The following is a 12,783-nucleotide window of genomic DNA, read 5'->3' on the forward strand; positions in this document are numbered from 1 at the left end:
GATCGTCCTATGAAACCGAAGAGAAGGGGACTCAAAGGAAATTTGAGAAAACACTTATTCACTGTGAGGGTGGTGGACTGTGAGGGTGATGGATGACCAGTGGAGGCAGTCGGAGCTGAAACACTAGCAGAATTGAGACAGACACAAAGGGATCTTAGTGGCTGGACATATACGCTGGGAGAAGATCTATAACAGCACATGTTTCAGATGAGCTCTATCTACTGATATTGAATTATTTCACTGCCTTCATTTGGTTTTCAACTGATTGATTCCCCAGCCCTGTTGAGAACTGCAAGTAACAGTCCCGTTTTCAAGGAAACTTTGTCTTTATCCGAATTGTTTATCTATTGTCTCATCTCCAGCCTCTCCTTCTCAGTAACACTCCTGAGAAAGTGGTCTTCTCTCATCTCTCTCCTCATCTTTCCACTAAATGTACCCTTGACTATTTTCGGTCTGGCTTTCGCACAAGTTGTTGGACTCAGATAGACCTTGTGCGAGCATTTGATCACTTCCTTTCTGCTGACTGCATTTCTTACTGTCCCCTGCATCTTCTCACACTCTGTGCTGTCTTCCACACAGATCTAACAATTCTCTTGAAATGCCTTGAACATTATGCTGGGGTCTCTGGATTCTTCATTTCATGATTGTACCTATCTGTCCACCACTTTGTTTCCTGTGGTGAATTCTCTTTCCTACTAACCTGTCTCTGTAATGTACCCCTGAGTTATATCCTTGGCCTACTACGCTTCCCTAGCTTCTCTCCCTTGGACAACTGATTTCATGCTTTAATCTCAGATACCATTTTATGTTGATGACATGCTGATATAAATCTGTTTTAAATCATGTGATGATCCCACTTATTATAATGTATCCCCTTTCTTTAATTATGCAACTCATGGGTTAACTTGAATGTCTCTGAGGGCAAAATCTTCTTCTCAGGCAAGAAATCCTTGATCTGTCACAAATCCGTGTCCTCTTTCTCCCTTGTTGATATCTGTTTTCGCACAGGTGTCTTCCATTGAGTTTTAACCTTTGTCCTTTACCACCCGAGTAATATGCCTCTTGCTCACCAGTTTCTTGACCGCTCTTGCTAACATCCTTACTCTGGCTTCTATTTCTTCATGCCTTCCTTCCTGCAGCTCTTATCGATAGCTTTTCAAGTCCTGAATCTCTTGTTAACATTGAGGTAGATGTTCAGTGGGCCAGTAAGACAGACTTTACCCAGATATTCAGCAGTACTTAAGTCTGCCACTGAATATTATTCCTGGCTACAATTATCTGGGTGAACTTAGGATGGGTAGTTTTCTGACCAGACTTATCCTGATAATTTTAGGCAGAGAGCGCTCGCTGGCAAAAATGTAGCCCTGCCCCCAGAAGGCCTCTTTTTATCTGGATAAATTGTGCAGGTAACAAGTTACCCGCAAAAAAATCTAGCCAAGTAGCGGGAGGATGTTTTCAAATCTGGAGTTTTGCCCAGGTAACTCCAAAAGTTACCTTGCATGTATTATAAAATTCTATGTGATACAATAAAAGCATAATTGAAAGAGCTGGTTAAAAGAAATGAGTTATTTTGCTGAAGTATGGTGAAAAATGGATGACCACCCCCTCCTAGACTGCATCCAGTTCTCTGCATTACTGAGTACGTGAATAGGATGGAGGGAAGACATGCATCTGGTTCAGATGACTTGAGCCTAGAATGAGAAACTCAGAATCTCTTCTGGAGTACTGCATCCACTTCTGGAGGCCATGTCTCCAAAAGGTTATTAGATATAGTGTAGGGAAGGGTTACCAAAATTGTACATTATCTGCTGTTATTACGTGTGTTTTAGTGGATCCTTGGGTGCTGTGGAGATGACCACGCCCACGGGGAGGAGCCCCGTGAGGAGCCACAGCACTGGGCTAGACTTATTTGGTGCTTTTCTATACCAGCATTCATGATACAATCATATCATGTCAGTTTACATGGAACGGGGGTACAATAACCTTAGATATTAACAAAGCGAATAGAAGCAGAAGTTACAATAAAACAGGGGTGCTGGAACTGGGGGAAGAGGAAGACAAAGCATAAGTAATTCAACGGTAAGAAGAGCAATTATTTACATTGTGCTGAATGTACAGTAATGATTGCTATGCTGATTCAGTGAGTTTCTGGAAAGGCTTGTTTAAATAACCAAGTCTTAAGCCTTTTTCTAAAAGTCACCAGGCAGGATTCTTGTCTGAGTTCGGGGGGAATAGCATTCCATATGGTTGGTCCCGCTGTAGAGAAAGCCCGTTCTTATACACAAAACACCGGAATTGAACTCTTTTATTATACAGCTTGAAGTAGCCACCAGGTGGCAGTGGTGAATTGTAGTCTCAGGGACCTCGGCAGAGGGAGTCCTCTCCAAGACAACGTCAGGAGGTTCCGCAGCAAGGAGTTACTGTGGATGAGACAGATAAGATAGAGTACTCACTCGGTGTTAGCTGTTATGGTTGCGATTCCACCAGATAGTTGTCGATGGTACAGGCACTGAGGCAGGGAGAGCAGGCCCTCGAGGAGCGAGTATCTGTTCCCTGAATGGCACCTGAAAATAGAACAGAGGGCCCCCGAGGAGGTACCCAAGTTAGTGGTAAACCCCGAAGGGCAGAAGGAAAGCTTCTTGCAGGCAGCAGAGAAGCGGCATAGTAGCGCAGACAGGAACAGTTAGAGTCCATTCTAGTCTTTGCCAACTCAATGAGCTAGCAATCTTGAGAAGCAGATATACCCGGATTGGCGTGACGCCAGATGAGGGAACGCCCTCGAGGTTCGGTTGCGTGCACGCACCCTAGCCAGGTACCTGGGAGGAGCAATGGCGCACGGCTGCACCATAGCCATTCTGAGGACGCCAGAGAAGGTGGCTTGATGATGTTGCGGTAGCCATCTTGCCCAGGTAAGCAGGAGGAGCCGAGATAGGGGCGAGATAGGGGCAAAGCTGTCGAAGACCGGCGGACGCAACATCTGCATTATCAGGCCCGTGAGAATTAATGAATTAAATGTATATACTGTAGAAGAAAGTAGGGAATGGGGCGATATGTAAAAGAAATGTAATTGTCTCAGATATAAATAATGCAGAAGAAGAATGCATTTTCCAGTGGAAAAGAAATTAAGCAAAAGATCATGATTTCAGGCTGAAAGTATAGGGAGGGATGAGACTCAGGAATAACATAAGGACATTTTTCTTCACACAGAGAGGCTGATGCAATAAAGTACACCCAACCTTGTGCACAGGTTTACATGCGGTTGGATGCGCGTTTTGGATGTACTAGACTAGCACCTGATGCAATGAGATTAGCATGTCCAAAACACGCTCCCAAACAAACATATACGAACATAAGACTTGCTATACTGGGTCAGGCCAAAGGTCCATCAAGCTCAGTATCCTGTTTCCAACAATGGCCAAGCCAGGTCACAAGTACCTGGCAGGATCCCAAGGAGTAAATAGATTCCAAGCTGCTTATCTTAAGAATAAGGAGTGAATATTTGCAACTCCACTTTAATAATGGTTAATGGACTTTTCCTCCAGGAACTTATCCAAACCTTTTTTTAAATGCAGCTACACTAAAAGCTTTTACCACATCCTCTGGCAACAAATTCCAGAGCTTAATGCATAGCCAATAGTGCCATCACATGTAAATTCCATGTAGATGAGGCTATTCACTATTACCCCTGATGCAGAAATCTTTTGGGCGCCCAATGTGCTTGTTTTAACGTGGCAAATTTAACTCCAGCCCCGGAGGCAACGTAAAGCCAATCCGCGAGTCAAGGGCTCATGAGAAATTTAAAAATGTTGTCCTCTGTGGTTCCTCTTAATTAGTATCATTATGACTCTTAAATTTATTGCTTGTGGTGTTGAAAAATAAATGTATATCGGCTTGTTTAAAAAAATTTTTCTTCTGGACGCACAGGTGTGCTTAGCTATGGGCATCTTTAGTAACCTTAGCAAAATTGGCCAGGAGAAGCAGGATAAAAAAAATGGACACTTGCATTGCGTGCCTGTTGCAGTTGTGGGGACATGATGCATTTGAGCGCTAGGGATGCACAATGCTCCCCTAGCGTGTCATTTTTTACTTAGCCCCTCATTTATATATTGCATTGGGCACCAGGGGATGTGACTGCATGTGCATTAGGAAAACGGGCATTCAGTACAAGCGCCCGTTTTCAACTCGAGTCTTATTGCATCGGACCCAAAGTGTGGTGGATATATGGAACAACCTCCCAGCAGAGATGTAGGAGGCCGATGTTATGGTTATGAGGTGTTGGAGTGGATTCTTGGGTACTGCGGTGATGGCCACTCCCACGGGGAGGAGCCCCGTGAGGAACCGCAGTACTAGGCTAGACTCTATACACGCAGACACAGAGAAGTAGTATTTATTGTACAGCTCGATGGTACTGCCCGGGGTGGGCAGCAGTGAAGATAGTCCAGGGGTCCTCAGCAGAGGAGACCAGTCTCACACTCGAGTAGGTGATAGGCAGTGTGCGTAGCAGGGACAGGTCCCGGATGTATAATATAATATACCAAGCCTTCCCAGATCTACCGGATAATCACTAGTTTGAGCCTCACTTCTTACAAGGACCTTGACACACTTCCTCCTGAACAATGGACACTGGCATTTCCTGGTTAAAGCATATGCTCTAACCCGTTAAATTATTCGTATCATGTTATATTTATTCTACCTGCCTCTATCTTCCTTCCAGCTTGTCTTTAAGCCTCCAAGTTTTCCATACCTTGTTGATTGTAACTTTGACTTATTCCTTTTCCTTTGTTATCTATTATTTACCAGAATTGTTACCTCAGTTTTACCCTTTGTTAAAATGTAAACCGATCCGATATGGTTATCTACTATGAAGGTCGGTATAGAAAACTGCTAAATAAATAAATAAATAATTATTGTTATTGTTCCATGTTCTATGTAAAAAAACCCAGGTCTAACTTCCCAGACCAGGGCAACCTCTTTCGTTACTTGTAAACCGGACTGATTTGTATTGCATACAGGAATTCCGGTATATAAAAATTTAAAATAAATAAATAAATAAAATAAATGTAAACCCAGAGCACTGAAGCTGAAGGTGAGACAGACTGAAAGGGTTGGTACTCACTGAAGTAGAAAGCTGTATTGTAGAAGGTCTTGGCAGGCAGAAGTTGTTCAGTGGCAGGCACCAGATTAGGGAGAGCAGGCCCTCGAGGAGCGAGTACCCGGTATCCCAAGATAGGTACCTGAAATAGAGCAGAAGGGCCCCCAAGGAGGGGGTTTCCAGGTTGGTGAAGAATACCCCAAAGGGCAGAGCGAGCTTCCTGCGGCAGCTGGGAAGCGGCAGAGCAGCTAAGACCGGAGGCAATCCAATCCTTGCTAACTCAGTTTGTTTGCAAACGAAGGACAGGCTAAATACCAGGATGTGATGACGTCACTCGGAGGGGACGCCCCCGAGGTTCCCGCCATGACGTGGATGGCGTGCGCGCGCGTGCATCCTAGGAGGCCCTCAGGAAAATCATGGCGAACACCGTTGCCGATCCGGGGACACCAGAGAGAGCGGCATGAAGACACGGCAGCAGCCATCTTCCCAAGGCTTGAGGAGAGAGAAGGAAGAAAGGCGAGGCACAGAGGTTGAAGCCATCTGAGAGCGACGGACGGAACAGCCAAAACAGCAACAGAGTCTAAAAAAGCCTGGAATAAGCACAGAGGATCCTTAAACGTGAGGTTGTAAGGATAAACCCAAAGACTGGCTCAGCTCTGTGATACGGCTTCATGAACGTGCAGATTAGATGGACCTTGTGGTCCTTCTGGGCCATCACTTTCTATGTGCCTGTGTTATCTGTTTCTTCATCAGAAAGCATTCCAGAACAGAAAAGGGTGGCGAATACAAGGAACAGCCTTCCATGGAGATGGTAGATCAGCGCTTCCCAAACCGGTCCTGAGGATCCCACAGCCAGTCGGGTTCTCAGGATACCCACGGTGAATATGCATGAGATAAATTTGCATACGTTGGAAACCCAGCATGTGCCGATTTCTTTCCTATTTACTGCATATATCCTGAAAACTCGATGGATTATGGGAGATCCCCAGGGCAGGTTTGGAAAGCTCCATGGTAAAGACAAAAATGGTTTCAGACTCCAAGAAAACATGGGACAGGCACAGAGGATCCATAGGGGTCGGGAAGCAAGGGCCTGTGTGGGATTCTGCCAGGAACTTGCGTCCTGGATTGGCCACTGTTGGAAACAGGATCTTGGGCTTGATGGACCTTTGGTCTTGAACCAGTATGGCAAGTCTAATTTATTTATCTGCTTTATCCTTGCAGTACTCAAGCTCCATGCATCAGTTGTCTTGCTGTGAATTTTAATGCTCTGCTTTATTTCTATTTTCAGTTCTTCAATTTGAACAGAGCCAGCATACGACGGGAGGGAGGTAAATAACCTACTTATTACCAGGTTTTTGCTATTTTGCTCAGTCTCGTTAATGTGCTTATGTTGTTGACCCTCAGCAAGATGCATTGCTATGTAATATTTTATTTTGCAGGCTGCAGAATCAAGCTGGTTTTTTATGGAGCTTATTTGACACACTCTAGGTGCTGCTTCTTGCAGGCTATGCTGAGGTGATCAGTGTGCCGTTCAAGCATTTTTTGCTTTCAGCAGGATGGAAAAGTGATTTGGCCTCCGGGTTCTTTTCTGACAGCATCTCCAGACCAGGAACATTTTTGACAGTGGAGTCATGTCTTAGTTATGTATTCTGTCCTTGGTATTTTAGAACTAGCCAGGCTCTAAGTTTAAATTCAGTAAAATTTGATATACCGCATCATTGTTATGAACATTACCAGCAATTTTTCTGTATTCACAACAACATTTCTAATTACATCATAACTTCAGTATTTTGCTAGCAAAAGTCAGAGATGAGAATGATGAAGATAAAGTATGGCAGATTTTTTTTTTATTTTTCATCTAACAATGAGGATAAACCATTGGAAAGCTGCTATGAGAGTGAACAGGTACAGACTATTGAACTGTGAATCTAACTCATATACTGCCTCCCCCTATAGATACACACACTACACCAACACACAGGTACCTTCGTTTACTTTTTCCCCACATCCATAATACCTTGTATCAATCCTGAACAAACCTAGGCTCCCCCAATAACACTTCCCCCTATACACACAGACACTCGCTTTGCCTCCCATGCATAAATCCACACTCTCTATGCACATAGCCTCCACACTTTTCTTTACTCACACCTCCTGTGCCACACATAATGCTGCCACCACACTTGTCTTTACACATACAACCCACGTTCCCCTTCCCATACACACAAACCTCTCTCGCTTCTTCTGCTCATGTCTCATGCACACATGCGCACACTCCCCACCCCTCCTTCACCACCTTCTCACACCCATCCCTCAGGTACAAGCACACTCTGTTAGCTAATAAGATCATTCCCATATCTGCTCCAGTGGTAGTGTTTCAATTTATTCAAAAGTTTGTTATTCATCGGCCTCTAAAATATACTGATTCTTTGAGAATCTGGGTAAAAATTTGGAAAAAAACAGTATTAAAATTATTGAAAACAAACATGGAGATTTAAAAAAAAAATAAAATAATTGAAGACTAAAAAAAAGAATGAACTCTGAAATAAATCTACCTTGGGTCAGATCTTGGTCTGTTGGGAAGGAAAGAAGCAGCATTTTCAGCTATTAAAGTCTGGAAAAGTTTCCTTTGAAAACTGGTGAAACTTATGGCATGTAAGAACCCACAAATTTGTCAGCTGTTAGAAAATTACCCCCTAAATATGTTTGTGATTTCAAATGTTATGAGTTTGCTTAAGTCATCTCTTGATGAAATTGTTTTCAAAAAGTGCAGCTGATGGAGTGTGCAGAGGGGATGATCACTGGTGCCCACCTAAGCAACACTGATCATCAGATGGTATGGTTTGGAATCACAAACAGGATACAGAGAAGACACACAAAGGCCCGAGTTTTGAATTTCACAAATACAGACTTTGTCAAAATGGGAATGTTCCTAGAGGAAGAACTGGACGACTGGGAGAAAATGGATGAGGTGGAACAGTGGGCCAAACTGAAAGGAGCTATTACAAAGGCAACAAATATATATGTTAGAAAAGTAAACTAAAGTAAGAGGAAAAAGAAACCGATCTGGTTCTCAAAAGAAGTGTCTGAAAAAATAAAGGCAAAAAGAACAGCAGTCAAGAAGTTTAAAGGATCCCAAAAAGAGGAACACAGGGAAGAATACCTGGTGAATCTGAGGGAGATGAAGAAAGAAAATCAGGAAAGCAGAAGGTCAGGAGGAAGAAAGGATTGCCAAAGAGGTAAAATGAGGTGACAAAACATTTTTCAGATATATCAGAGAATGAAGGAAGTTACAAAGTGGGACAGAGAAATTGAAAGGTGACATGAAACAATATGGGGCGGATTTTAAGAGCCCTGCTCGCCTAAATCCGCCCAAAACCGGGCGGATTTAGGCGAGCAGGGCCCTGCGCACCGGGAAGCCTATTTTACATAGGCCTACCGGCGCGCGCAGAGCCCCGGGACTCGCGTAAGTCCCGGGGTTCTCCGAGGGGGGCGTGTCGGGGGCAGTCCCGGTCGTCGCGGCGTTTTCGGGGCGTGTCGGCAGCGTTTTGGGGGCGGGTACGGGGGCGTGGCTACGGCCCGGGGCGGTCCGGGGGCGTGGCCGCGCCCTCCGCACCCGCCCCCAGGTCGCGGCCTGGCGCGCAGGAGGCCCGCTGGCGTGCGGGGATTTACGCCTCCCTCTGGGAGGCGTAAATCCCCCAACAAAGGTAAGGGGGGGGTGTAGACAGGGCCGGGCGGGTGGGTTAGGTAGAGGAAGGGAGGGGAAGGTGAGGGGAGGGCGTTAGAGGATTCCCTCCGAGGCCGCTCCGATTTCGGAGCGGCCTTGGAGGGAACGGGGGTAGGCTGCGCGGCTCGGCGCGCGCCGGCTATACAAAATCCATAGCCTTGCGCGCGCCGATCCAGGTTTTTAGCAGATACGCGCGGCTCCGCGCGTATCTACTAAAATCCAGCGTACTTTTGTTTGCGCCTGGAGCGCAAACAAAAGTAGGCTATTCGCGCTCCTTTTAAAATCCGCCCCTATGTGAAGAGAGATGAAGAAATGACAGAAATATTAAACAAATACTTCAGTTCGGTGTTGACTAAAAAAGACCCTGGAGATGGACCATTGCTGGTAAACAAAGATCATAGATGAGGATTGGGTAGATGAAACTCCATTTACGGAACAGAATGTATGGGAAGAGCTAGGCAAACTGAAAGTGGACAAGGCCATGGGGCAGGATAAGGTACATCCCAGGGTACTGAGGGGGCTCAGAGATGTGCTGGCAGCTCCACTGAAGGACCTTTTCAATAGATCCCTGGAAACGGGAATGGTGCTGTGGGATTGGTGAAGAGTGGTGGTGGTTCTACTTCACAAGAGTGGGAGCAGAGAGAAGGCTGGTTGGCCTCATCGGTAGTGGAAAAATTAATGGAGACACTGCTGAAGGAAATGATAATGAACTATCTACAATCTGGTGAGTTGCTGGACCCGAGGCAGCATGCATTCACCAGGGGAAGGTCCTGTTAGAGAAATCTGATTTTTTTTGATTGTGTAACTAGAGAATTGGATCGAGGTAGAGTGCTCGATGTGATCTATTTGGATTTCAGCAAAAAACTTTTGATACTGTCCTATATAGGAGGCTTGTGAATAAAATGAGAAGCTTGGGAGTGAGCGCCAAAATGGTGGTGTGGATTACTAACTGGTTGACAGATAGGAGACCGCGTGTGATGGTAAATGGAACCTACTCTGAAGAGAGAGCCATGTTAAGTGTAGTGCCACCGGGATTGGTGTTGGGACCAGTTCTGTTCAATATCTTTGTAAGCGAAGGGATAGAAAGTAAAGTATGTCTATTTGCGGATGATACTAAGATCTGCAACAGAGTGGACACTCCTGAAGGAGTAGAGAGGATGAAAAGTGATTTAAGAAAGCTGGGAAGAGTGGTCAAAGATTTGGCAACTGGGATTCAATGCCAAGAAGTGCAGAGTCATGCATCTGGGGTGTGGTAATCCAAAAACAGCTGTATGTTTTGGGGGGGGGGGGGGTGTGAAAGACTGATGTGCACGGTCCAAGAGAGGGATCTTGCGGTGATAGTGTCTTGGGATCTGAAGATGGCAAAGTAGTGTGACAAGGCAATAGCTAAAGAAAGAAAATTGCTGAGTTGCATAGAGAGAGGAATAACCAGTAAGAAAAAAGAGGTGATAATACCCTTGTACAGGTCCTTGGTGAGGCCTCACCTGGAGTATTGTGTTCAGTTCTGGAGTCCGTATCTTAAAGAGGACAGAGCTAGGATGGAGGCTGTTCAGAGAAGAGCGACAAAAATGGTGTGGAGTCTGTATTGGAAGACCTGTGAGTAGAGGCTGAAGGATCTGAATATATATATATATTATATATTATATATATATATATAAATATACCATTTATTAACGGTTTAATATTATACACTATTTGCTTACTTCGTTTAATTTTTTCAATGTATAAACTTATTTACTTCGTTTGTTCAATGTAAAAACTTGTTTACTTCATTTGTTCAATGTAAAAACTTCGTTTTTAATTCTGTTCTATGGAAACCGCTAAATGTAGCGATAGTTACTGTTCTTTGTAAACCGGGGTGATATGTATATTATACAGGAACCTCCGGTATATAAATTATTTAAATAAATAAATAAATAAACCCTGGAAGAGAGGAGGTGCAAGGGACATATGATACAGACCTTCTGATACCTGCTGAAATCCAAATAGATCACGTTGAGCACTTTACCTCAATCCAATTCTCTAGTTACACAATAAAAAAAAATCAGATTGCCACCATACGCACTCCCTCCCCCAAACTCACCAACCTTGCAACTTCAAAAGCACGTGCGCGCTCCTTAGCTGGTCCTGTCTTATGAAATTCAGTGCCCACAGATCTACCCCAGGAATTGTGCCCAAAAAACTTCAAGCAAAAACTAAAAACGTGGCTCTTCACACAGGCTTACACCTAAATCCTACACCTCTGCTACCTAGCTTCCTTGGTCCCACTCCTCCCTTGTCTACCTTTCCTCTTAACCACCCCGAGCTAATTTCTTCGTTTGCACACTCCAATCTCATACCTTACACTTACTTCTCCCCTACTCTTTAACTCTCCCTTAGTCCCCACCCCTGGGTACCCCAGCGTAATATTCTGATTAATGAATACTGATGTTATCCTGTAAATATTATATATAACCCTGATGATAACCTGTAAGTATCATATATAACTTTTATACTATCCTGTGAATATCATATATAATACCGAATTTCTAGTTTAAGTTCTTATATATTTATCCTCCATGTTCCTTGTCAGACGCCACTTCAGTGTAATGTTTTTTGTTCAATGTACACTGATGTGATATCTCTGATGAACGTTGGTATATGAAACCGTTAAATAAATAAATAAATAAATAAATAAAAGGTTTCAACGATGTATGGACTTTGAACCTTTTCTGTTGGAAAGAAAACAATAGAACTAGGGGTCACGAAATGAAACTCTAGATGGGGACGACTCAGAACCAACATCAGAAAATATTTCTTCACGGAGAGGTGGTGGAGGCCTGGAATGTCCTTCCAGAGGAAGTGGTGAAGAAAGCAGTCAAAGAATTCAAAGGGACATGGGATAAACACTATGGCTCTCTAGAGGTCAGAAATGAGATAAGTGTGCAAGAGGGTAATTTGCTGGTACGGTGGTTAAACCCTTTAGCAGAAGGCATGGAGATTACTACTTTTAACTAATATGCTTTGATGCTTTTAATGCAACTGCAGCATTTTTCCCCTCTTAGATGGCAGGGAGAAAACAGGAATTGGATTCAGATGACAAGAGTGCTCCAACTTCCATGGTCTGGGGTACTGATACACAGACATAAGAGACAAAGCACAGGACTGCTTCATTGGCCAAATCCTAAAGGAAATGAGAAAGCGTGAATGGGGATAACTTGCTGGTACAGTGGTTACTGCTCTTAACCAATACTTTTGATCCAACTCCATCTTTGCTCTCTGCTTCAACAGCAGGGGAAAAGAGGAATTGGATTTAGACAACAACCAACGAAGGCCCTGACTGTTACAGTCTGGGGAACTGATAAGCATGGGGGTAACCTGCACAGACGAGCAGTTACTCCCCTTAACAGAAGGCATGGGATTATTACCCTTAACCAATAAGCCTTGATGCTTTTGATACAACTGCAACTTCACTCTCTGCTTCGAAGGAGGAGGGTGGGGGGTGATAGGAAATAGGAATTTAGATTTAGAGACAACCAAAACAAGCCATGACTTTTTACAGTCTGGGGTACTGATACACAGACATCAAGGAAAAAACACAGGACTGCTTCTACGGTCAAATCCATAAGCAAAGCACGTCCAGCAAAACTGACTGATGCATAGGGGATAGCCTGCAATGCGTGGCAGATACTACCATAGGAAGCTTGCTGGGTGGACTGGATGGACCATTGGTCCTTTTCTGCCATCATTTCTATGTCTATGAAGGGGTCAGGTCTTCTGCAGCCAAATATGGACACAACTCAGTACTTTCTTCACACGTGCTTCCTCCTCTAGTTTCACAAAAAGCAAACAAGTTGTGGCTTTTTCTCTGGTAAAAGGGTACTAAGTCTGACAGAATTGCGTGCAGATGAAGCAGCTGCTTTTGTTGATTTTGCTGTAATGTAGTTACTCTCATCACTTCTTACAGTATAGAGGAGACAGGCTG

General features: G+C 44.2%; 1 protein-coding gene across 5 annotated transcripts in view; it reads left to right on the plus strand.

The window, feature by feature from the left end:
* ARHGAP10 (Rho GTPase activating protein 10) overlaps positions 1 to 12,783 on the plus strand; it is a 626,731-nt gene that overhangs the window by 310,582 nt on the left and 303,366 nt on the right. For all 5 annotated transcript variants that reach the window (XR_003857144.1, XM_029604362.1, XM_029604453.1 and 2 more), the window contains one exon: positions 6,381 to 6,420. Coding sequence is in view for 4 of the 5 variants with exons in the window: in XM_029604362.1 (XP_029460222.1) it covers positions 6,381 to 6,420 (40 nt within the window). In the remaining variant the exon portion in view is untranslated. The remainder of the gene's footprint in view (positions 1 to 6,380; positions 6,421 to 12,783) is intronic.

This window comes from Rhinatrema bivittatum, chromosome 1 (genome assembly GCF_901001135.1).
Source record: "Rhinatrema bivittatum chromosome 1, aRhiBiv1.1, whole genome shotgun sequence".
NCBI classification, from domain to species: domain Eukaryota; kingdom Metazoa; phylum Chordata; class Amphibia; order Gymnophiona; family Rhinatrematidae; genus Rhinatrema; species Rhinatrema bivittatum.